The 27470-nt window shown below is 37.6% G+C and overlaps 2 protein-coding genes across 4 annotated transcripts in view; both read right to left on the minus strand.

The window, feature by feature from the left end:
- SPATA22 (spermatogenesis associated 22) overlaps window positions 1-27470 on the minus strand; it is a 60061-nt gene extending 32591 nt beyond the window's left edge. The window contains exons 1-8 of one of the 3 annotated variants that reach the window (XM_040455555.1): window positions 24668-27468; window positions 22840-22968; window positions 20597-20657; window positions 20363-20467; window positions 18608-18950; window positions 16329-16458; window positions 14164-14261; window positions 10984-11295 (exon numbers count right to left, since the gene is read on the minus strand). In XM_040455555.1, coding sequence (XP_040311489.1) covers window positions 11104-11295; window positions 14164-14261; window positions 16329-16458; window positions 18608-18950; window positions 20363-20467; window positions 20597-20657; window positions 22840-22968; window positions 24668-24710 — 1101 coding nt within the window. In that variant the 5' untranslated portion in view covers window positions 24711-27468 and the 3' untranslated portion in view covers window positions 10984-11103. Of the gene's footprint in view, window positions 1-10983; window positions 11296-14163; window positions 14262-16328; window positions 16459-18607; window positions 18951-20362; window positions 20468-20596; window positions 20658-22839; window positions 22969-24667 lie in introns of those variants that run through there. The other 2 variants (XM_040455556.1, XM_040455557.1) reach the window with 2 other exon arrangements.
- Window positions 2792-5749, minus strand: LOC121017354 (olfactory receptor-like protein DTMT). The gene has a single exon (XM_040455561.1). The coding sequence runs from the start codon at window positions 5373-5375 to the stop codon at window positions 4431-4433; it is 945 nt and encodes a 314-aa protein (XP_040311495.1). The 5' UTR covers window positions 5376-5749; the 3' UTR covers window positions 2792-4430.

The raw sequence follows: 27470 nt of genomic DNA on the forward strand, positions 1-27470 counted from the left end.
TAAAAGAATGAGTGCAGCAAAACTGGTAGAATCCAGTCTGTGGTCCAGTTCATTGTGATGTGCTAGTCAATTTCCTAGTTTTGTTAATGTATTCTACTTATATACAATGGTACCACTGAAGGAACCTAGATGAGGTACAAATTATCTTTCTGTACTATTTTTTTTAAATTTCTTGTGACTCTGTAATTATTTCAAAATAATATCTATCTATCTAACTATCTATCTGCATGGCAGTCTGTGACATCCCCTTATCCACCTTTTATCTAAGTTGAGCTATGTGGCTGAGTTCTGGAGAACAAAATGTAAGTCAAAGTGATGTATGCCATTTCTAGTTCCAGTTCATTAAACTCTTCACTGTCGTCCTCTACCCACTGTCTTCCTCGGGGCTGAACGTCAACACCTGAGGTGACTATGGAGCCTCCATCAACCTGATAACATGAAACATAGTGCTCTCCATGTGTCAATGCCAACTCAATTTTACATGAGCAAGAAAATAACATTCACTGTATCACACCACTGAAATTTCAGGGTTTATTTGTACCTTAAGTAACACATGGAGAATATTAAAATAAATCAGTGAGCAAAATAGTAAATGGAAAAAGAAAAACTGAATAATAACCTATTTTCATAAATACATAGACACACAAACAGTTCTTTGGGTAACTGGATGGAAGATAATATGAATCAAGAAATGAAATATCATTTGATGCAGTCCCACTTGTCTATGTTTAGTTTTGCTACCTAGGCTTTTGGTGTCAAATCTAAGAAATCACTGCCAAGATCAATGCCAAGAAATTTTCCCTATATATTTTCTTCAAAAAGTTTTACAGTTTTAGGTCTTCTATTTAACCCCTTACTCTATTTTGAGTTGATTTTGGCGTATGGTGTAAGATAAGAGATCCAACTGAATTCTTTTTTCATATGGATATCCAGTTTTCACAACACCACTTGTTGAAGAGACTATCATTGCCCCATTGCATGTTCATGGCACCCTATTTGAAAATCAGTTGATTGTATATTACATGAATTTACATCTGGGTCCTCTACTCTGTTCCATTGGACTGTATGTCTATCTTTACACCACTACCTTACTGTTTTGATTTCTGTGGCTTTGTAATATATTTTGAAATTAGGAACTATGATGCCTCTAGCTTTGTTCTTTTTGCTCAAGATTTCTTTGGTTTTGCAGAGTCTGATATAGTTCCATATGAATTGTAGGATTTTTTCTATAAAACACGCAATTGGGATTTTAATAAGGATTACTGTGAAGCACTGGGTGTCATACGTAAGAGATGAATCACATGGTTCTACTCCTGAAGCCAAGACTACACTGTATGTTAATTAGCTTGAATTTAAATTGAAAAAAATATTTTTTAATGTTTATTCATTTGGGGGAGATAGAAAGACAGAGACAGAGTATGAGTGGGGGAGGGGCAAAGAGAGCAGGAGACACAGAATCTGAAGCAGGCTCCAGGCTCTGAGCTGTCAGCCCAGAGCCCAACGCAGGGCTCTAACCCATGAACTGTGAGATTGTGACCTGAGCTAAAACTGGAGGCTTAACCAACTGAGCCACCCAGGGGCCCCTAAAATAATTAATTAAAAAAGAGGAAAAAAAATAAGGATTGCAGTGAATCTGTATATTGGGAAATATGGACATCTTAACAATATTAATTCTTCCAATCCATGAACAAGGGCTGTCTTTCCATTAATGTATCTGCTTTAAATTTTTTCATCAGTGTTTTATAGTCTTAATATACAAGTGTTCCACCTCTTGGTTAAGTTTATTCCTAAGTACTTGATACCTTCTGATGAGACATCAAACTTAAAAGCTTCTGCACAGCAAAGGAAACAATATGAAAATGCATCCTATTGGATGGGAGAAAATATTTGCAAATATCTAATTAAGGGTTAATATACAAACTATGTAAGATTCTCCTACAACTCAACAGCAAAATAAAAATAAATAACCTGATTAACAAATGAGTAAAAGACTTGAATAGACATTTCTCCAAAGAAGATGTACAAACGGCCATTAGGTATATGAAAAAGTTGCTCAATATCACTAATACACCAGGGAAATGCAGATCAAAAACCACAATGAGATATCACCTCATATCTGTTAGGATGGATATTACTTTTTTAAGATAACAAGTGGTGAAAAAGGAGAACGCTTTTTTTTTTTAATTTTTTAATATTTATTTATTTTTTGGAGAGAGAGACAGAACACGAATGGAGGAAGGGCAGAGAGAAAGGGAGACACAGAATCCAAAGCAGGCTCCAGGCTCGAAGCTTGACAGCTTCGGCACAGAGTAGCGTCGGCACAGAGCCCGACGCGGGGCTATAACCCAAGAACCGTGAGATCATGACCTGAGCCGAAGTCAGATGCTTCAAAGACTGAGCCAACCAGGTATCCCCGAAAAAGAGAACTCTTACGTATAGTTGGTGGGAATGTACAGCCACAATGGGAAATTGTAAGGAGTCTCCTCAAAATAACTAAAAATAGAACTACCATGTGATCCAGCCATCCCAATGTGGGTATATATCCAAAGGAAATGATACCAGGATCTCAAAAAGGCATTTGCACTTCTGTGTTCATTGCAGCATTATTTATAATAGCCAAGATATGTAAACAACCCAAATGTCCATCAACAGATACATGGATAAAGAAAATGTAGTACATACATACAGTGGCTTATCATTCATCTTTTTTTTAAAAAAGAGAAAGAAATCTTAAAATTCATGACAACATGGATGAAACTAGAGGATGTTATGCTAAGTGAAACAACCACAAACAGAAGGACAAATACTGCATGATTTTATTCTGGATAAGAGGTGTCTAAAATGGTCATAACCACATACAAGGAGAATTGAATAGTGTTTGTTGGGGGCAGAGGGACGAAGAAATGCAGAATTGGTTTTTCAATGGGTATAACTTTCTGTTACATAAGATGACTAAGTTCTAAAGATCTGCTGTACAATATAATACCTACAGTTAATAATATGGCATTGTGCACTCTGAGGATAGATTCCATGTAAAGTATTCTTATCAAAAAAGAAAAAAACGCAAAAGAACACATGGAAATTCTTGGATATTATGGATATATTTAATATCTTGGTTGTGGTGATAGTATCATGGGTGTATGCATAAGTCTAAATTCATCAAGATGTCTACGTTAAATGTGTGCAATTTTTATCAATTATACTTCTGTAAAGCTAAAAACAAATGGAGTTTAAGCAAAGTGGAAGTTTGGGGGGAAATATAAAAATTCAATTTTTTGTAGGTTAAGATTGAAGTGCTCATAGAGCATCAAGGGGAGAGGTCTACTGTGAAGATGAAAATAAAAATTGAGAACTTGTAAAAGATTTAGACTTCAGATAGATATGTGGAGGTAGGCAGTATTTTTGAGAAGATTAAAATAATGGATTTAGATGCTATCAGAGATAACAGGAAATGAACAGTCCAAAGTTAGAATTCTAGACAATGCTATACATGGGGCTGACTGAAAAATCAATGGCTTTTCCCTTATTTCTGAGGTGGGGGAAATAAGAAGAAACTCTAAAATTAGATAGCCTGAGATCTTAGCCTCAATATTGACCAATTCTGGGACTTTGGCAAGTTATCAAATTCCACATTTTCAATCTTTAAGATGGTAATAAGATTCCTTTGTGGTGTAATCATAAGAGTAGCATAAGTTCATGGATGTAAAATTTGTTGAAAAAATTCAAAATACTAAGTAGGAGGAAGACAGCCTTAAACAGTAAGGCTTTAACCAGGCTCTGGCTTTCCCATACCTGTGTGAGTAACTTATAGAGCTCCAGGTATGGGTTAGCTCCCAGGCAAAAACAAACTATTGTAGCAAATGAGATAGAAAGTTCATCTTAGGTTCAGATCAGGTCAAAAAGACAATGTAGACATGAAAATAAATCAAAGGAGAAGAGGAGACAAAATAACGCGAACACTTGTTCAGGAAGAAGTACGTAAAAATCTGCGTTCGACAATGAAAGTCCAGTTTAGTGAAAGTAAGCAGAGGAGTGAGAGGCTTGAGTTTTAGTCAGTATTGACCTGGGAGAGCAGGGTATTACTTAAAGCAGAGTTTTAGTTAAAAAACAAACAAACAAAACACATAACATATTAGTTGTTTCACAACTGGAAACAGAAAGCTCAATTAAAAGTTTAAAAATAATGTTTCTTCAGGGTCACCTGGGAAGAGCAAATAGAAAGAACCTGCTACCAGGTCATTGGGATCCCCTTTCTGAGTGCAACCACATAACCCCACTTCATTTGTATTAGGTACTGAACAATTATTTAGTAGGTCTTTTTAATAGAAAAATTCATGGTGGGAGAAAAAAAAGAAGCCTGGGTCAATATTCCCATACTAACATCAGTGTATCTACTTGATAAAATTATGTAAAAATCCTCAGCTTTACCATTATACAGAGAAGGAAATTTTCTTTTTGAAAAGGAGTCTTCCCAGAGCTCCCATCATGTCTCTGTTCCTCAGGCTGTAGATGAAGGGATTCAGCATGGGGGTGACCACAGTGTACATCACGGCCATGACAGTCTCCTTAACAGCAGAATTGTTAGCTGAAGGGCACAAGTAGAGACCGATAACTGTCCCATAGAAAAGAGACAGCACGGAGAGGTGGGAGCCACAGGTGGAGAAGGCCTTGCGGATGCCCCTGGCAGAAGGGACCCTGAGGATGGAGGACACGATCCGTGCATAAGACATGACAATGAGTAGGAATGGGATGACGAGAATGAGCCCTCCCATGATAAATATCACCAACTCATTGACTCGAGTGTCAGAGCAGGCCAGCTTCAGCAGAGCAGACATGTCACAGAAAAAGTGGGGGATTATGTTGTCGGCACAGAAACACAATCTGGCCATGAGGAGAGTGTGTAACATAGCATGGAACATGGTCAGCACCCAGGACAGCACACCCAGGGAGAGACAGAGCTTGGAGCTCATGATAATGGTGTAGTGGAGGGGGAAGCAGATGGCCACATAGCGGTCATAGGCCATGGCCACTAGGAGGAAACTCTCCAGGTCTGCAAAAAACAGAAAGAAGTACATTTGGGTCAGGCAGCCGGCATAGGGGATGGATGAGTCTTGGCTCTGCATGGTTTGCAACAATTTCGGAATGGTCACAGAAGAGAAGCAGATATCAGAGAAAGACAAATTGCTGAGAAAAAAATACATGGGTGTGTGCAGGTGGGAGTCCAGGCAAATCAGGAAAATTATGAGGAGATTCCCCAGTACGGTGATAAGATACATGGCCAGGAACAGGACATAAAACGGATTTTGTTGCTCTGGCTCAATTGGCAGGCCCAGAAGGAGGAAGACTGAGACAATAGTTTGATTTCTTCTTGTCATGGTCTGTGTCCTTTAGGAGGAAATAATGGTGTCCATTAAAAAACTGAATAAAAATGAAAATATTTCTAAGATACATGGTCTGTAAGTTGTTCTGCAATGATTGATTTCATCCTTGTTATCCACAACACTCTATAACCACAAATATAACAAATCACTTAACCTAATCATTTTCTGGCTCAAATTTTTTTCTAGTTAATTAGCATTTAATAATATTGACTCTTCCATACCTTCTGAAACATTCTGATCCCTTCTGTGCAATCATCCTGTTTCTTAGCTCTTCATTCTCAATAACTGTGATTGGTGTCTTCCATAACAGAATTTTATATATTGGTGTTTTCTTGGGCTTTTTTTCCTAAATCCTATTCTCTTATAATGCTACATAGACAGCCCTAAAAGAGTTGCTTACTCCCATGGCATAAATTACCATCTAAACCTCATGGATAGACCTCTATCACCGTCAGAACTGTATTCCCAACTGTGTAGTGATTATCTCATCATATAATATCACAAGCATTTTAAGCTCCACAGACCGCAAATAAAGCTCATGATCTCACCCTGCCCCTCTCCTAATCTGTGCCTCCAAGTCTCTCATATCTCAGTAAAAGAAATCCAGGCTCAAGTCATACACCTGAGAGTCTTCTTTTACTCCCTCCTTTCTGTCATTATCAACATCCAGTCTATGAAGTCCTATATATTCTGACACGATAAATCTCTTTCTCATTTATCCACTCCTTATCTCAACCATCACTATCCTGGCTGGGCTGACATCATGTCTTGTCTGCACTATTGAAACAGCCTCTTCACTCATCTCCTTGTGTCCATGCTTGAATACTCTCCTTTAATATCCTTCGTTCACACTGCAGTATTCTAAGATGAAAATCTGATCATCATTCTCCCTAAAGTCTTCATAGATTCTCACTGCTCTTAAGATAAAGGCAAAATTCCTTTCAAGGTCACAAAGTTGCTTCCTGACCTGACCCTGGCTTACCTCCACAGCTTCATCTGGCCCCATAGTGACATACACTCACCTCTCCAGAAACGCTGGACTTGTAAGTCACAATTTCTTGCCTCCAGACTTTTCCACTTGCTGGCCCCCATGCCTAGCATCTTCCTCCCCCTGCCTCTTCACCTGGGTTTGCCCTACTTATCCTTCAGGCATATTAAACATCACTTACTCAGCTACACCTCTCCTGTCCCCTCCAGACCAAGTGATCCTGCTATGTTTCCACAGGATCCTGTGCTTTTCCCTAATACTGCCCAAGGTATTGTGTATAGCTGTCCTCCCTAATGGACTGTAAACTTCATGCAGGAAAGGCCGTGTCTGCCTTCATGACTACAGAAGTGCCAGCACCTGACACGGTGCCTGGATGTAGCCAGTGTTTCGTAAATATTTATTGGCTGTTCTTCAGGCTGAGACATGCATTCCTTCAACTTTACAGACAGCAAACTCCTATTAGAATATCTACTCCTACTAAATACTCTCAGAACAAGAACTTACTAGTTTTTGACATTTTATTGTAGAATTCCCTGACATAATCTCTAACTCATGGAAAATTTGGACTACTTCAACCACACTGCTCTTTAACCGAAACAGACAACCCAGTATACACATCCACATCATCACTTTTTCCTTGTGTTGTATCCATAGGATTCAGTGGTATTGCCATAAAAAAAAAATCTCACGTATAGGCAGGTTTAGTAATTTGTGGAGGAAAGGAAAAAATAAAGGTAATTTCTACCCTTGAGACCTCACTCCAGTGCTTCTCCAGACACCCACACCTCAGCGAGTCCCTCAGAGCTAAGAAAGCTCAGTAGGAGCATTAAGGAATATTAAAAGTTCCCTCCCTGAAGAAGCATAACTGAGTCCAATGGCTAGAATTTTCACCCTGCTGATGCTGTTTGAGCCACATTAAAATTTTTTATACGTGGACATATGTGCTGGTGTTGCAGCAGATAATGACATCAAGTGAAGTTTCATACACCTCATTTATCAGAATTTTTCTCCTCTGGAAAATGAGCGGGCACCATCCCTGGTGCGAACGTCTCATTAGGAAGCACAGACCACAGAGCTAGCAGACACTGCCACAGATCAGGCGTAGGAGCTTCAGCTGCTCCATTAACGATGCCTCTCATCTTGCTCACAGGGCCAATCAATGGTTCTCAGTCTGGGAGGCCCAAGAGGCAGTGCTTCTAAAAATCTACGTATGAACTGCCTAGGGGTCCTGTGAAATGCTAATTTTGATGTTGTAGATTTGCAGTGGTGCCTAAAATTCTACATTTTTTTAGGCACTAAATTTTATATCTTCTGATGCCAAGTCTGCTGGTCTGTGGACCACTTTAAGTAGTAAGGACACACATTTTTAAAATACTGATTACTATACCAGTAAATGTAATCAGATTCCTGAGGGGAGAGGGCTATCCAAAGAATTTTAAAGCTCCTAATGTAATTCAAATATATATTCCAGGGTTAAGAACCTGTGTATTCAATGCTTGCCTCAGAGATCCGTTAAAATGATACAATCTTGTGAGATGCATTATGTAGTAATACTTATGAATGCTATAATTAATAAAAAGACTCAATGTAACTATGAACATCAATCAAAATAGTTCTAGAATGTGGGGAAGTCTTGGGAGCCAGGGAAGTAAAGAAAAGGAGGGTTACCATACCCGAAGCACCATCCTACAGAACATCATACAACCTGGGAAAGCAAGACCCTCAGGTTGGAAGGACCCTAAGAGACCAGCTCATTCACCCTCTGCCCAACTTACTTAGTGTGTCTGAGCACTCCAGGAGACTAACCTAAGGTCCTGTTTACCTTTATTTACAAAGATATGTAAAGTGACAGCCTCTGTAGTTGTCACTTGTGTCTGCAACATCCCTTCTCACATCTCCCGTTCTACACATCCCTGGGACTAAGGGGCTCTGGATCCCAAAGGAGTCTAGATCCTAAAGGAACTCATTAAAACACAGAAATTACCCAGGACCCCTTAGGACAAATGCTCTCAGAGTTTTGGAGCAGTGATTGACTACAACACCCATCATACCTGATCATGCTTTGGTGGGGGGGGGGGGGTACGGGGGGCGGTGAGGATAGACAGAAGCTCATATATGGATGCTCAATCACTGCCTGTTTAGGGAATGGACAGTAGTCCTGTGGGGCTGGAGCCTACATTTTGGGAGGTGAAGGAGGATGGTTGGAGAAGTCATAGAAACGAAGAGGGACCAGACTGTGAATATCCTAAAACATCTTACAGTGTAAGAGGCTTTATCTTGTAGGCAACAAGATGTCATCAGCTGTCTTTGAGCAAAATGTCATGAAAGACATATTTTGGAAAGATTCCCAGGGTGGCATGATCTCTCACTACAACCTAGTTCCTCATAAACATACTCAAAGGGAGAGATAAACCTGCAGCTAATAAAAATTAGAGCTCTATGACCCAACCATATGCAGATACAGAGAAAGTACTAGAGTAAAAGAGACCTCTCCCAGAGTATGTTCAAGTCAGCTTTGCACAAAGATAGAAACCTAGATTTTTCATTCCTCTGAGGTATGTCTAGCTTCTCACCTCCGTAGGAAACTTTAATAGCACCCCACCACCACTATCACCTCTATCATTCTCCATATGTGTCAGATTATCTAGTTTCCAGCTCTTTCTTACACTGCATTGATCACAAAGCCACAGCTAGTATTTATAACTCCTTCTTCTATACTTCCTCTATATGTATGACTTCAGCTAGATGGTTTCTTTATATTCAACCTTCATTCCTTGGGAGTCTGAATCCTCAGTGTTATTGCCTTTATTGGGTTGCTGTAGTTTTCCATTATATTTTACTAAGTGGTACTCCAAAGAATCTCCTGGGTATGACAGTGCTTCCTCAATGTGTAGAGAAATTCATTTTTCTACTGTTAATTTGGATTGAATTACTCCAGACAGTATGGTCACTCCTTTGTTTGCCTGTTGGTTCAGTAACATAAAGAACTTAAAATGGCCAAGTGGCAGTCTCAGCTTCTAGTAGAATAAAACCATTAAAGCACTCCTTGGGAACTGCACCAGACACTTCTTGTGCACCACTTCAGATTCTCTTCAGACGGTCTTTTATTCCAGCTACAGCTGCAGTAACCAGTTCTGTAGACTCCAACCAGCTCTATGGAGACACAATCTAACTGCATTACCTCAGGCCTGCTCCACCTGCTTATTGCATCCTGTCATATGGTTTTCCTGCTTCCATGGAGTAGAATACCATCGGAAGCCAGTTTAATATTCATCTGTACACAACCCGAAAGTGTAAGGAAGTTTAGGATCCATGGGCCAACCCTTAAAAAACAAGTGGTCGCAGGGCACCTAGGTGGCTCAGTTGTTTGAGCATCCAACTTTGGCTCAGGTCATGATCTTGCAGTTCATGGGTTCGAGCCCCACATCAGGCTCGCTGCTGCCAGCTGTCAGATCCCCTGTCCCCCTCTCTCTATCCCTCCTCAACTTGCACTTTCCCAAAAAATAAATATTAAAAAAAAAAAAGTAGTGGGAGCTGATGAATATATGCTTCCCCGGTTTTCATTAAGGTGGATGATCCTATGATGCATTTCATCAAGTCTTATACACCCCAGTAGTGGCCAACTTAAATAAGCCACCCGGGTTACTGGTTTTCCCTTCTTTGCTTCTGTCTCTTCCCCTGTGAGGTAACAGTCCCAAATAAACTACTAGTGAATAATAAGACTTCGTCTCAGTGTCTGCATTTGGGGCAAACCAGACTACAACAGAACATAAGATCTCTAAATTAGCAGCCCAAAATTGTGGGGGTGGGAAGCAAAAATTTTGTGAGTACATTATTTGGTCTAATAATAACAAAACTCAGTCCTGCTACCACCCTTTGATTCCTGGACCCATGAATCAAAGCTATGGAAGAAATAGCACCACATATGGGTTCCTGGTTCAAAGTATATACCATATTTTAAAGGAGCGTACATGAATGTTTCTGGATGTGATCTCCCAACTGGCATCACAACTGAATCTTTGCTATAAAGCAGTAACTACAAAGCTAGAAAGGAACTTGCTATCATCTTCTGTATCCTCCTTTCATGCACCTTCTGAGGGATTCCTCCACCCTGATTATTTTTCAAGCTGGAGATTATCACTCCCCTCCACTTGTTTGCTTCATAGACAGGTAAACAATAGAGATCCAAAAAATGAGGGCAGGGAGAGGATGTAGAGAGGAAAGACCAGAGTGCAAATGTATTTTAGAAAGACAGATATGAGAAGAGAGAATTAAAGGCAAATTATATATATATATATATATATATATATGTATAATACATGCTTACTAAATACTTTAAAGTAATAAAATGAACTTCATAGACTAACAGCTCCAGTATAATGCCTGGTAACAGTACTGATAGTGGGCACCCTTGTCTTATTCCTGACTTTAGAGGGAACGTCTCTTTATTTCCCCATTAGGCTTGATGTTGGCTTTTGTGCTGACTCAAATGCATTATTACTTCATGTTAAATAAGTATCTATTCCTATTATATTGAACATTTTTATCCAAAATGGTTAATTTTAGCAAATGCACCACTGTCATAAAAAAAAACTCTTCCCACATTTAAAAGGACTGAAATATTTTAATTCAACAAATGAAATACAGAAAAACAGTAGCTATAAAACCATGGAGATGATAACTTAATAACAAAAATGCTTTAAATTATACTATTTAAACTTCCTTCATCACTATTTAAATTTCACTCATTATATTAGTATAATACCTCATCTCAGCATCTGCAATTTTAACAAATGCTTGGAAAGTTTTTTGTTCAGAAACAGATGCTGGTCTGACAGAAACACATTTGAAAATATTCTTTTTCTGGTCATAATTTCCAACACACCTATGAACTCGGCCTCTAATCAGTCTTGGAAGTTCACGATCCTGTTTTTAAAAAAATAAATATCAATAGTTATTTTTTTACTTCATCTGAATTTCAATTTTTTGAAACTAAAAATATAATCAACTAAATATCAACCACCTCAAAATGCTGTAATTCCCTCAGCTGCCTTAGAGCCCCACGGCTGACAAGACCATAATAGCTGGGCATATAGGGGTGCCCTGTCACAGAGGAAAGACCTTCACTTGCGTAGGGCTCCTTACAAGCTGGTGAGCTATTGCTTCTTAAAAGACTGAATAATTCCCACTGTAATGGCACATGAATTATTCATTTCTATTAGACTGCTAGAGTTCCACTTTTAGTAGATGGTAGACCAGGTAGTTTAGGCCAAGTCTCTAGCTAAGAACAACTAGAATAACTGGATGAAATATTTAGATCTTCTTGTAGACATTAGAGAGATACCAACGCAGTGGGGGAATACAGAGACACCCATTTGGGAGAAGACAGAGGTCCAGAATGCGGCCTGACATTTAGGGATGTTTCTCACTGAGGTTCTGTATCGAGTATAGTCAAGGCAGTTAAGAGTCTAAAAAACTGAGCACAGTTTTTGACAGGCTCCCAGGACCGGGAGATAAAAAACAGAGTCAGAGGTCCACAAGGAAAAGAGATTCTGGTCACTACCTACACCATCACCCCCAGCTTAGAGTTAGGACCCAAAAGGACCCATGCCTTAATGGGACTAGTAAAACAGGAAAAAAAAAAACAGTAACAGGAAAAACACAGCCAGCATCAATTCCTCTTAACCATGAATAAAATTATTCTGGAATTGCTTTCACCAAATGGTCATAAAAAGCACTAGCTATAAGGGGTAATATTGATAATTGCTAAAAGGACTATATTAAAATGAAGAATTTCTGTTCCTCAAAAGCTACCGTTAAGAAAAAGCAAACTACAGAGTATGAGAAAATATTTGCAAGACAAATAATGGACAAAAACTTGTACCCAGAATAGTTACAAAAACAAAAACGAACAAAAAAACAAAAACAAAACCAACTCCTCTAAATAAATAAGGACGAAACAATAACTCAATAGAAAAAAAGAATAAGAGGCCTGAACAGACTTTAAAGAAGGTATCTAAGTGGCCAGTGAACATATATAAGGTGTTCAACCTCATTAGTCACCAGGGAATGTAAAGAAGTAAGACAGCACTAAACACCCCCTAGAATAGCTGAAACAAAAAAGACTGACAGTACTAAGTGTTGATAAGAATACAGAAAAACTAAAACTCACCTACACTGACTGTGAGTGTGTAAACTGTACAACCCTTTGGAAAATTCTTTGGTGAATAACTACTATATTGGAATATACAGATACACAATGATACAGTGATTTTACTTCTAGGTAGATGCTCAGCAGAAATGCGTGCATATGCATGAAAAACATACAGAAGAATATTCCCAGAGCATTATTCCTAACAGCAAAAAATCTGGAAACAACTCAGATGCCACCAACAGTAGGAGAGAAAATTAAATTGTTTTACAACAGAATACTGTACATAGAAATATAAATAAGTGGGCTATAGCTACATGCAACAACACAGATGAATTTTACAAACATTGTGTTGAGGGAAAGACATAAAAGATGTACCATATAATATTATTTATATAAAGTTCAAAACTAAGCAGAATTAATTTGTGATATTAAAAGTCAGGATAGTAGTTACTTTTAGGTAGAGACAGGAGATAGATAGTGTGAGGAGACACAAGGATACATAGGGTGACAATATTCTATTTCTTAACCTTGTTAATGTTCACTTTGTGACACTTCACAGATACTTCATAGAACTGCACAATTATGATTTTTACACTTTTAGGTATATATTATACTTCAATAAAAAATTTTAAGCTTATCAGACTAGAGAAAACTAAGTATTAAAAATATTACAGAAATTAATAACATAATTACTATTTCTTGATCATCTACTCTATGTCAAATGCTATACATTCATGTTTTATCATCTTATCTCCAAAATAACCTTTCAAAGTAGGAATTAGTCTCCCCATTTCACAGATTAAAAAAACTCGTAAAGTTGAAGTAGCTTTACTCAAGGTCATAAAACTAGTAAATGGTGGGAGTAAAAACTGGAATCCAAGTCTGATTTTGGAATCAAGGACAAGTTCAGAATTAATACCCAACTCTTCTATAATGTATGTAAGTCAAAAGTCTGCAGCCTCCTTTGTGATCTCCACCCTCCTTTGTCACCCTCAGCCTTCTTTGTCACAAAGAGTCTTTTCTATATCCCAACCCACTCTTTGACTTCTTCAATTTTAAAGCCACTATCCTCACCCCCATCACTTACTGACTCCAGGCTCTGGTAATTATAAACTACTTGCAGCTTCCTCTACAATCCACGCTCTCTCTTAGCATATGCTGCCCTCCCATCTTACAATGCACTCCTCACGCTTCTCCCCTCCCCCAACACACTCTGGCTTTACTAGTCTTTAAATATGTAAGATAAGACAGGTTACTGCATTCTTCAAAAATTGATCTGCCCCATCCCTGCTATCTACTTCTATAGCACACTGCACATTCCTCTATCATACCATTTATCATGCCACGGTTTAACATTTATGTAAGTCTCTCTACCTGAGATTGTAATAAACTCTTTGAAAGAAAGCTATTTAGCACTTATACTCCATTTTGTATCCTTTGTATCTAGCACAGCACCTGGCAGGTGCAGGTAGGTTCTCTAGATTAGCTAAACAAATAAACTTTGTCAGAACTAAAACCAAACAAAATGCTGAAAGTACTACTAAATTGTTAACAGAATTTCTACTGCAATGTAATTACAGCCTACATTTGTATGTTTTGTTGGCACAGGCTTTGCAAAAAATATTTAAACAAATACTCACGATTTCGTAAAATACACAAGGCAGAGTATTTTTCCCGTCTCTCATAAGGAAAGTCTTTGAATAATACGGACCAGGTGTAACAGCTGAATCAAGAACAGCTAAGCAACATTAAAATGGGGGAGGGGGGGAGAAACAGTTGGTAAATGTAAATAAAACTTAACAGTGAGAAGAGACATTTAAATACTGTTCCTACACCAAGCTCTCCTACTTTTATTTATACAATAATAAAGACAACACTTTAAGAGGGAATGACATTTCTGAAACTGCTTTATACCAAGGAAAGCAAAATTTTTGGCCTTGTCTAATTCAGGAACAGGTTATGTGCAAAAGTTCATACCATTGATAATATTTGGCCATTTGATGCTTTTTTTCTTATGGTGTGTTCTATAGAGTGGTTAAATCCTCAGACCACTCTATATTATAATAATAAAATACAAAAATATAATGAATAAGCATCATGGTTTAATGAAGGAAAAAACACTGAATTAGAATCAGAAATCATTTATTTGCATTCCAGTTCAACTTAACTAAATTGAGCACATTGTTTAACCTCTTTCAAATCTGTTTCATATATAAAATGCAAATAATATTTCATGTTTATTTCAATAAATTATCAAATGAGAGCATTATTCATTCTTTAATAACCACCTGCTGAGTACTGACAGTGAACATTTGTTATTTTGAGGTCAGTCTCCATTCCCCCTAATAATACCCAGATTTTCCTTTAGGAAACCTCTGCTATGTCATTCTTAGCCATATGATTTGGATAGGATCTGACCGACCCACAGATCCAGGAGACTAATTTATTTTTTTTCAATTTTTTTTTTATTGCTTTTATTTATTTTTTAGACAGAGAGAGACAGAGTATGAGCAGGGTAGGGGCAGAGAGAGAGGGAGACACAGAATCTGAAGCAGTTTCCAGGCTCTGAGCTGTCAGCACAGAGCCCAATGCGGGGCTTGAACTCACAGACTGTGAGATCATGACCTGAGCTGAAGTCAGACGCTTAACTGACTGAGCCACCGAGGCGCCCCTCCAGGAGACTAATTTAACCCATCAGCATATCCCATTCCCAGCTACAGAGTTCAAGATTGGCTAGTCATTTGCTAGTTTCTGGAAAACACAAGGAGAAGGAACTATCAACAAATGTGACAGTGTGGTATAAGCATGTGTGGTACAGAAAATTTTGATAGTCATCTTAATACCAAAGGAAAGAGTCAGAAGTGCTGGAGAGACCACATTTGGAGCTTCAGGATGAAGCCAACACTGTGATAGGACAGAAAGATGGCTAAAATCAAAAACATAATTCTAGATGAATATTAATACATGTATTTTAAAACACATAGAGCAAAAAATATAAATTGTGAAATCAGATGTGCATAGTAAAATTATAAAAGCATGGACAGGAAAGATACCACAGGGATTATCTCTAGAGAAGAAGAAACAAGGATGGGGGCTTCAAATAGATCTATAACATAGGTATGTGGATATTTATATTCTCTATTTTTCTATATATTTAGAATATTAAATAATTTAAACAGTATTAAATATTTATTTTATTTGAATTAAAAGAAATATGTTTTGAGTCTCTATTTCTTGTTTATCTCTTCATTCTAGGTAAAACCAAATTCTTGAAACATTCTAAAAACTTTTAAGTAATAATTTAAGAAACAGATTAATCATAGGGTGTTTTCTCCTATCACTAAAGGATTCTTCATAGATGTTCTTTTAGAGTATTTAAAATATGATTTAACTATATACGAAATTACTACTGGATTTAGTATAATATAGTACAAAGAACACCAGATTGAGAATAAAGGAGATTTGGTTTTTAGATCCATTTCTGCAGCTAACTTGCTTTGTTATAGTCAAATGTACTCTAATGAATTGCCCCATTTCTTCACCTACCTCAAGGATTAACTTAGAGCCCTTGTAACAATCTTTCCAGTTTTAACATTATAAATCAGAAGAATATTACCATAAATAACCAAATACATCTTAAGTCACCCAAATCAATGACAAATTCAGGAATTGAAGAAAATCCTAATAAAACATAATCTCCTTTTGCAAATTTTATTTTTCTTTAAGGTTCCCTAGGTATTCCTATTGACATTCAAAATTATCATCCAAATAGTATTACTGAGGTTTTTTGAAGTACCATACCTACCCAATATTTCAAAAAGAAGTACAGTTTTCTGTGCATGTTCACACCAGTACTTCATGCTTTCAATCACTGCAGATATAATTCTTAAAGAATTATCTTTTTCCTTAAGCTTTAACTGATACAATGAGTCTTCCTTTTGAAAAAATAAAAACACAGCATTAGAAAATCCTTTCATTTTTTTTTCATCATACTCTTTCACTTTCCATGTTAAAGATTCTAGGTCCCCAGGCATAAAATGTGTAATATATGCAACAAAACCCACTACTGATAATTTTAGTACAGTTATTCCCCTAAATTAAAGACATCATTAGCACTTTATAGCAGGAGAAACTAGGATTACTTAGAGACCATTAATCAAGAAGAGAATTATTTATATGAACATTCATCACTCATTTATTCACTGAGTATTTTTAAAGCAAAGAATTATTCATGTGGACATTCATTCGTTTACTTGTTTTTAAAGAATCGTGTGCCAATCCTGTGATAAACACAGGTGAGTAAAACACAATTCCTTTCCCTAACGTGTTAATACTCTAAGAGGGGAGCCAGACACATTCACTCATTCATTACAAAAGTACTCATTGGCAGTTACTATGCACCAAATATTGTTAATGAGGAAACAACACTGAACAAAACAGACAAGATATCTACCCTCACAGATTCTGCCATCTAATGGACGATCCAGAAAATAAACAAATAAATACATAATTGAATGTCAGGAATTGATATATCCTATGCATTTTTTAAAAACAGGGTAAAAGGATAAAGACAGACAGGAATTATTAAATACGTTGATGAAATGAGGACTGAGGAACACTAAAGTATAAAGTCCCTGAGATGGGAATTGTGTTTGGCATTTTAAAAAATCAACTAAGAATACAGTGTGTTAAGTTATTAATTTGGAGGGGAGGGTACTTTCCTTTGTGAGGGTGGGGACACATCAAAGAACAACTGATGGGACTTTTTTTTCCAACTACAATTACCTTCTTTCTCCTCCTCTTCGTAACCAAAATACCAATGCCTCCCATTGAGAGCTACTGCCATAATGAACAACTGTTACTAAGGTAAACTATGTCATATCATTCTTGTATACAAGGAAACATAAGGTTGAAAGCCACTGTGATATATGCTATATTAGTCAGATTTCTAGCAAAAAAAAAAAAAAAACACTTTCTGTTGAAAAGACTTCTTACGAGTGTATGTACAGAACAAGCACAGGGTACTTAAGCCCTCAAAGACTAACAATAATAAGAAACTACTGTCACTCCTAGGCTGAAAGGACAAAGGGATGAAATAAAATTACCACACCTGTGAAAGGTGGACTCATGGAGGGGCTGTATCATTTAGGATCAGCTACTGACTATGACACAACATTTAAACAGGGAGAAAATGGGAAACCCCAAACTTTCTCCCCACCCTCTAATTTCCTGCCAGTGACCCCAACTGGCTGATCCCTAACAGGAGCTAGCCTAGGGACCTCAGGATGCTGTACTGTGTAGGACAATTCAGCCTTCCAAAACACAGACAAGAGTAGAGTGTAAAGAATCTACTGAGCCAGGGCACAAGGGAAGGAAGGTAGTGAACAACCAGCACATAGAATATACTAAAGATATTTACAAAGAACAATTAGAGCAAAGAGTGGTGATAGGAGGAAATAAGGCTGAGGTACAGATATAGAGAAAAATATACAGAGTGCATATCATGGTCAGAGAATTGTGAAGGGTCTGAAATGGCTAGTGTATTGGAGAATTAGTAGATTATGGAATACGAAACTGGAAAGGTACAATAAATTCTGACTTGCAGTCCAAATCTATCCTGCTATTTTTGTAAATTTTCATTGGAACACAGCCAAGCCTATTCATTTATGTATTGTCTATGGCTGCTTGCAAGCTACAAAGGCAGAGTTGAGTGGTATAGCTAAGAGACTATATGACCCATAAAGTAAAAAATATTTACTATCTGGCCCTTTAAGGAAGAACTTTGAGAATTTCTATAAGTAACGGATAAACTCATCATCCCAACAATCAATAAACAGTGAAATTCAGAACCCGGTAAGATACTCTAAAGCAACCATGAACAGGAGCGGCCATTCACAACCTCTAAGAAAATATTTTGGAAATGAACATTCATCCACTCCAATGGAACTAGATATTTGTGTTAACCAAGAAATGCATGCCATGGGATTGATTTTAAATGCTCTTATCGCTGTAAACTTCTAAATATTTATCTCATTTTTTAAATGTAAATACAAAAATGTAAATAATTCATATTTAAAAGTTTACCTTGAGAGTGCTTTCTTCTGGAATATAATCCAACATTTTCTTCTTAAATTGGTTTTGTTGAAAATTAGACTTAAATGCCTGTAATGCACTGTTTTTGTCTAGACCTCTCATTGTGGAGCCAGGTATTTTTGATGAATGTGTTTCTCTGAGTACTTCAGTTTCTCTTTGATGAGATGAGTTAGGAGGTTCGGGTATTTTCAACTGTTTCTGTTGTTGAGCTCCCCAACTCCTTGGACAAGAATTTATTCTATCATTTGCCACTAAGTTTGTCCTTTCACATTGAGGCCTAAAATCATTTCTATCCCAAGTTTTCCAGCTAGTATTTTTGTTGTCATCTCTGTAGCTGTAATAGTTTAAAATTAATATTAGTTTTTATTTCTATATACTTTTCCTTTTAAAAAATTAATAGTGAAAAATTGTGGTTTATAAAGTACCTTGTAACTACTGACTAGTTGGAAATTCCAAATACATTATCATAACAACTCTACAATATATTATACCTCTCTTTTTAGGTGAGGAAACTGAGGGACAAAACAACTTGCATGAAGTTATATAGCAAGTTACTATCAATCTGGAACCCAGAGAATCCTACTCTCCCCACGCAGATTCCAGTGCTATAAAGTATATTTTTAAACCATATAAGCCTTCATATGACAGTGGTTGTCTCTGAGTGTAAGATTTTAAGGACATTTTCTTGCTTCTTTATATATTTATTTTTAAATTTTCTACAAAGTAAAATTTTTACAAGTTAAACTATGGCTTATAGATGACTCTAAATAATGAGAATAAATATAGGCAGTATAGGTAACTATTTAATTAGAAATTTTGTACTTTTACTACATAGCTTAAAAGCCCAACTTATGAATCTGTTGCAGGATTTTATTATATTAATCTAAGGGAGTTGGATCAATTTAATCTATGAGGAGATCAGAACTGATAAGAACATAATGTTAATGAGGCCAAAATCAAAAGTATAATTTCTGAGCATACTAGTTAAGAGTTCCACAAGGAAAAACTAGTCCAGGTCACAAATTCTCATTTCTGAATAATTTTTCTGAAAATATCACCAGGATCACAAGGGGGCAAATAACACAACTCATCCCTCGTTAGAGAAAATAATCCAAGAAAAGGTCCTGGTTTCCTAGAGACCAGGCACAAGTCCAGACTGTATGGGGCCTGAAGCTTGTATGATGTGAAGAGGTTTCTCAAGTAAATTAGGTGCAAAAGTAGGTATGAAAATAATGAGAAAAGAAATCACAAATAATTACAAAATTTTAAAAGGTGATAAATATCGCAAACATCACAATATCCAGGAAAAAATGTTACTGGCATTTTTATTAGTTAATTGTCTGATACACCTCTATAAAACTTTTCCTACATCGATCACCTCCTCATATGACAGCAATTTTATTTCCAATAGTGAGAACAGAAACATAATTTTGTCTTTCCATGACTATGGGATAACTTGTATTACTCAGTTTAGAAAAGTTTCTTTCAGCTTCCCAACTCCTTACTGGTAAACAACACATCTGCAACCTGCTCCGATGCTTTTGTCTAGGAGGTGCTCCTGGCCTGGGGACAAGCCCTGGAAAAACTACAGTCCTAGGTGAGCCCACACAGTTGGTTATTATTAAGTATAAAAATTTTCTAAATGTAATTTTGTCTAGGCAAGGACAAAGAGATGAAGGAGGAGGGAAAGAAGGGGAGGAGGAGAAAGGAAGGAGAAAAAGAAAGAGAAATCTTAAGTAAACTCACCTCCAACCACTCTTGCTTCTTTCAGTATTTGATTGAATAGATTGAATAGACTTAGACATAGAATCTTGACTTCTCAGGGGAGGAGAAACTGAATGTGGCATTTGCCTTTAAAGGAAACATGTCTTATAAATATTAGTAGTTTGTTTCCAAATTGAGAAATGTAAAATGTACACGAAAAATGACATCAGTCAATAATAGACACACACAGTCACTAGTGTCCATTTTTCCACATACCCTGTGTTCAGTGTTTTCACTAAAGGAGGCAACTCTGGATTCACAGCTTCCCAGGCCCAATCTCAAAAGATATAAATAACATAGATAAAAGTAAGATAGGTAACATTTTTAAAAAATAATTATTTCATACTTATTTAATTCATGGGAAACTAAAAGCCTGAATAAGCAGTGGACTTGAAGCTATGTATGTGTTCTTTAATAGCATTGTTGTGGAATTTGTCACAGCCTGCCTTATTAATTTTTATAGAGGTCTTTCTTCTCCACTGTATTTTAAACAAGGATAATAGTTTAATCTGTATCTTTTCCACAATCAATCCTAGTATATATATAGTACCTTGTATTTTGTAACATGAATTCAGCGTAATCAATGTTTCTTAAACTTTTTTGACCCCAACCCACAGCAAAAAATGCATTATAGCCCAGGGGCACCTGGGTGGCTCAGTAGGTTAACCGCCAAACTCTTGATTTCAGCTCAGGTCATGATCTCATGGTTCGTTAGTTTGAGCCCCGCATCAGGCTCTGGGCTGACAGCGTGGAGCCTGCTTCGGGTTCTCTCTCCCGCTCTGCCCCTCCCCTGCTTGTGCGTGCTCTCTCTCTCTCTCTCTCTCTCTCTCTCTCTCAAAATAAATAAATAACTTGAAATAAAACTACATCATAGCCCAGAACATATATATATCTCTCTATATATATATATACACACACACAAACATACACACACACACACACACACACACATATATACACATACACATGGTATGTATGTGTGTGCATGAGAGAAAGGAGAGAGAACATAAAACTGCACCATCAACTTGTATCCTTACTATATCTGTGATGCACTCTCATATTTTCTATTCTACTTTATTCTCTTCTATTTCCTTCTTTAAAGATTAACTTTTTCCCAATCGGACTAATGGATCAAGACACAAATTTGAAAATCACTGATCTAGTCCTATCTTTTACCCAGTATAAGAATCTTATAGATCTCTGACAGATTGTAATCCTGGTCAGAGTTTGGACAGTTCAGTACTTCAGGAGGATGAACATTTCCCTATGGAGTAGCTCCAAATGCTGTTATTTTTCAAGGCCAACATTCATACTATTTATAAAAATATTTCAAACGTCAGAGAAATTTTTTAGATGGCAGAGGATGACCAGATAAATGCCCATTTATGTATATCCATATGAATTTTTATCTTTTATCCATAAAAATGAGTAATATAAAATTCCTATTTTAAATTCCTCAAACATGAAAGGAAATAATTACAGCTTAGAAGCAGACTAAGTAAGGTCTATGGTAGCACATTGGATGAAATTAACAAATATATATATTTTATATTTATATGTGGCTATATATATAAAGAGATTTTAAAAATCCAGTTGCAAAAGAGCCTATTAAAGATTTTTAAAGTATCCTCAAAATTATATAAATGTATATAACCAGCATATACCAAGTATATTTCAGAATACCTGCCTATCCATGCCTTCTTCTTAAGAGAAATAAAAAGTCAGCAAACATTAAGACCTCTCTGCACCCACCACCACAGCTAATAGTTACAGAGATGAGAGGCCTAATCATAAAGCTAAACCAGAATTTTAATGACCTCACTGAAAAAGATGTGCTGAACCAAAGGCTCTCTGTCTCTAGAATTTAATCAAAAGATACAGAAGGCAGTCAACAGTAGACTCTGAAAACTAGAACTAAAAAGGCTATGTTAACTCCCAGCAAGGGCAATTCAGTTCATGGGCTAGTTGAAGCTATAAGGAAGCCAACTGGATGAGAGAAATGAAGCATCAAATGAAGAAAGGCAAAAATGCTAAGAGAAGAGAAAAAAGCCAAGCAGCAGAAATGTTAGGCTTCTACCCTGCTACCCCCATTTTTCCTGTGTTCACATGCATACTTATCCCTATTCCTGATGCAACTTGAGTTTCTCCATTCTTTATCACCACATGCCTAAGTCACAATATCCATGTATCTTGAAAAAGAAAAACACAAATCTTTACAATGTGGGTTACAACTTCATTAGAACAAAGGCTCCAGATCTAAGATACTCCATTTAAATGCTAAGCCATCCTTGTAGACAAGGAAACTCAAACTACTGTACTGGAATGTTCAGAAAGAGCCAAGTAATCCCTGTATTTGGATGGTGGAAAGAAGAAAAAGTAAACTTTCTATTTCCATTATAATAAAATAAAAATGGTAATTTTCTATAATCTTCATTCTTATTTTCACCTTATTTTCTTACCTGTTGGTAAAGGAGGGAAGTCATAACTGTCAGAAGCAGTACTGATACTTGGATCATTTGTAAGTGGATTAGAGGTTAATGGCTGTCTATTCCTCTTTTTCTGATTGAACAATGGTACAGGCAAACAGCCTAAATTATATATATCAATAAATTAGTACATAATAGGCAAATAGTCGATCTAGTTATAGAGTAACTGTATAATATGCAACTGTATGTTAATTTTATATTTATTATAAATATATTTCTACATCTTTGGATTGATTTTTACATTCTTTTTAAAATCCCAAATAGCCTCATTTGTCTCTACAAAAACTCCTTTCTTGTTCTACATTAACACTGACTTAATTCCTCTTGTTTGAAAGTAATTCCCATCTCCTTCCTTACCCCCTGACCCTTTCTAAATCCACTTTTTGTTTTCCTTATTTCCCTCCTGTGCTTGCTTATTACCATGTCAACTGGAGGGGATCCTTTAAATACAACAGAAGTGAGGGAGAACCAAACTTTGATCCCTGCTTTCCAAAACCCTAACCACTCTTTATACTATGATAGCACACTCTTTAGGGCCACAGTTCTCATTTGACCAAGATTTACACAGACTTGTGCTTAACATGCCAGCTCCTAGACCCCACTGTCATAGATTTTACTTCAGCAGATTTAGTTTGGAATCCAAAACTCTACAATTTTAACAAGCACTCCAGTTGTCTCTAATGCATATTGTCTGTGGGTCACTTTTAGAACGCCTTAAAGTGATAATATCCAGTCCACATGAGAATAAATAAATATTACCTCCAAGCTATCCAGATGGGAGGCCCGGGACCTCAAGTCAAGCCAAGAGTTAGAATTTATAAACACTAAAACTAGAAGGGATCTCAGAGCAAAAAAGGGATCCAAAAAGCTTGCACAGTGCCACAACGGAAACTAAGGCTCCCAAATCTCAATTCAGGTATCTTGCCACTAGACCATACTCTAGCTGGTCCATCAACATGTACTATGGGAGAATATAGTCTCTGTGATAACTATCTGATGAAAAGCTGGGAAAATTATGTGAGCTCTGAAATCAGACTGCGTGGGTTTGAATCACAACTTCAAAATATAAACTTGGGCAATTTCCTTAAACTCATTGTGCTAATATGACATACATAGAGAGGCAGGATAATATAGTGATTAAGAGCATGGATGCTAGAGCCTAGCATCTAGAGCTAGATTCAAATGCTGGTTCTGCCACTTCATAAGTTACTGATTTAACCCTTCTGTGCCTTAGTTTCTCATCTGGAAAACAGGGATGTTAATAATAATGCCTATCCCAGAGGGCCAGTGTAAAAATTAAATAAAATAATACATATAATGGCCAGAACACAGTACATCCAACAGCTATTACTATCTTCACGATGCATTATCACCATTTCCCTGGTTCTCTTCATTTTTACCATCTGTCCTTTTACTAACTAATAAATTGGGAAAGAAGAAATGGTAAGGGAAGTTGTTACGGAGACAGAAGTGCTTCTGGAAATATTTTAAATAAGTAGGTCACAAATACAAATAGAAATAAGCCTATTTTTTTTTGTTTTCAGTTTAAAAGTGCAGAACTCAAACACATAAGGTTTGTAGAAAGAACACTAGAGTAAATCCAGGAAAGTTTCATTTTACTCCCACTTCTGTCACTATTTTGCCTTGAGTAAGTTATCTTACTTCTTTGCACCTAAAAGAGGTTAGACTATATGTTCAGTCTTCCTTAAAGTTCCTTCCAAAATGTTCCCTCTATAAACTACACAAGATTTACATGGAATATAAAAATATAGAAAATTTAAAAATAAAAGTTGTTCAATACCTGCTGTACTTCGAGTTGAATTTTCATTTAGGTTTCTCTTCATTTCCTTCAATATTAAAATCTGTAACTTTGTCTTTAGCACTCCAAATTTACAAATGAAGTTGACTAAACCTTCCAAGAAATATGCAATTCACATTATATCAACGAAAAAATCAAATTCTCAGCCTACTAATTACTGAAATTTTGATTTAACACTATGGCTTCAAAATAAGGTAAACACTTTACAGAACCCTGCTTCCCGAATAAGAATTTACAACATGATCCATTTTTCCAACTCTGTTCAAAATTGGTTACGACTGAGGTGGCTATAACCTTGCTGCCTAAACATACATTTTTTTTTTCCACACAGTCCACATAACATGTTTCACAACCAAAAACCCACAATGAAGATGCTGAACCAGATTTATAAAAGAGGGAAATGGCTACAACACTGGCAAACTGATATGCTCGCAAGGCCAGGGAGGAAACCTACACAAGTGAACTAACCACGTGAGAACACGCTCCAACTCACTTTAAAACACTGTGCAGATCACTTGCTTTGGCCATTAACTGGAGATCCCTGTATTACAGAATACCAAAGACTAAGGCCTCAATATCCAGATTAATTGCAATAATAAATTTCTACTCAATCTATATAATTTCAACAAGTGAAACAAGGTTTTTCTTTGTTTTTTCTTCTACAACAAAATTTGTTGCAATTTTTTTTCCATGTTTAGCCTCCTCCTAATATATTTCAATCCCAATTTAATGCAACAAACACCTATTACATGAAAAGGCAAAATACAAACCTAAATAAGGTAATCTCTGCTCCTAAATTCATTATCCAGTGAGGAAACAACTAAGTAACACCGCAAATCATACTGAGGTGAACAAATTTCCAAATATCACTTAAAGAAATAAAAATGGGGAAACATAAGGGCAGGGACTGCCTCTGCTTTGTTTCCAAATCTTGGGCTTGAAGCCGGATATCGCGGGCCCTTTAGAAAATATTCTTGATGTCATTCTAGGAAGCAAAACTGAGGTTACACGACGTTTTCTCCGCACAGAAATACCAACGCAACTCACACCATGAACCTAGAGTGGGGCTTACAAGGGTCATTACGTTTCTGAGTGCCATGCAAACAAAATCAACAAAAATGAGACATCCTCCCCCAGACCGGAGGGCCGGGGATGCTGAGGTGCCCCCACCCCAGCTTCTAACTGGACTCTAACGGCAGTTAGGTGGTTGGCAGCGTCGACATGCAAAAAGTTTGTTCAGTCAACACACACACACACACACACACACACACAGCCCCCAAAGGCCACTAGCTCAAATGGAGGCAAGGAGGGCCTATTTTGGCCACTCCTGAGCGGTCCAGTCAGGCCTACATTCTCTTTCCAACCACCTCTCCTGACCCAGGGACTGGGGCAGTTTGGTAACTAGAGACAATACACTCTTTCCCTTCTTGGCCCTCGGGCCAACACGACACGCAACTTTAACCCTCAGGCTCCCAACCCCCAACAACTGTCACCCGTTCGCCTCGCTCCGGCTCCGTCGTCGTCGACGTCGCCAACACAGCCCAGTCAGCTACCGCTGACTTCCCGGCCTCTGAAGAAGCGCGAGAAGTCGAGCTTTGCGCAAGCGCACCTGCACCCGCGCCGCCCACTGCGCAGGCGCAGGAGCCACCCGCCTCTGGGGCTCGGGTGCTGTGGCATAATCCTTTCAGTGGACGGTGAGAAAAAGATGTTCACGCGCCTGTCCTTCCTGCTCGCAGCTGTGAGGTACGAGGCGCCGGATGGCTCTAGGGACGAGCCGTTCTATTCACCGCTGAGACGTACCCACGACTGGTGGCCCAACACTCCTCTTTCCCCTTTCCCCAGCGCACACATTTTTTTAGGTTCTAAAACCTAAAACGTTTGTAAGACATTGGAGGTTCGCCTAGAAGAGAATAACGAGGCCTCGGGCCTGAAAAGCAGGTCATAAGGTTTGTTTGACTTTGCATCGTGTGGGCTGGGAATTAGTCATCTGGCGGCTGGCTGGCTGCAGCGCTGAGGCCCCTGGAGAGCTGAGGCCCCGGTTAAGAGGAGGGCCCTGCAACTCTAAGAGCAGGGACTGCACTGTGCGAGAGCTCAGTGGAGGGAAAGGGTGTTCAAGGGCCGGGAGAGGAAGTGGAATGCCGCAATGACCCGGAACTCTGGCGCTGGCCAGACGCCTCTGATCTTGGCCCTATGATCTTGGGCAAGTTATTTACCCCCTCTACACCTACACTTCTCTTCTCAGTAAAGCAGGTATAACTATTTACTCAGTTCCCCTAAAACTCTTAAAAGAGAAAAATGAACAGCCCTGGGGCACAGTAAATGCTCGGTAAATGTTAGCCTGTAATCAATAACAGTAGCTACCATTCACTGAGTCCTTACTATAGGCCAGGAATAGTAATTCTAGCTCTGTCTGAAGTCAAAGGCCATGTTATGTTGTTACTCTATCTTCTCGCCATTTGAAGCCTGGGAGAGGTGAACAGAAATGTGAGGAGGGTCTACAGATGGAGAGAAGGTTGTTAGTACAGGCCTAGGACTTTGAGACCATGAAACATATTAGTACGGTTGACCCTTGAACGGCACAGTTTTCAACTGTACAGGTCCACTTATAGCTGGATTTTTTAGAGTGCTGTACTGTACGTGTATTTTCTCTATGATTTTCTTAGTAACATTTTCTTTTCTGGAGGTTACTTTATTGTAAGGATACGATATTTAATACATATGTAAAATATGTGTTAATTGACTAGCAGTAAGGCTTCTAGTTAATAGCAGTCTATTAGTAATTTAA

This window comes from Herpailurus yagouaroundi, unplaced genomic scaffold, assembly GCF_014898765.1.
Source record: "Herpailurus yagouaroundi ecotype Mexico unplaced genomic scaffold, PumYag 215, whole genome shotgun sequence".
NCBI classification, from domain to species: domain Eukaryota; kingdom Metazoa; phylum Chordata; class Mammalia; order Carnivora; family Felidae; genus Herpailurus; species Herpailurus yagouaroundi.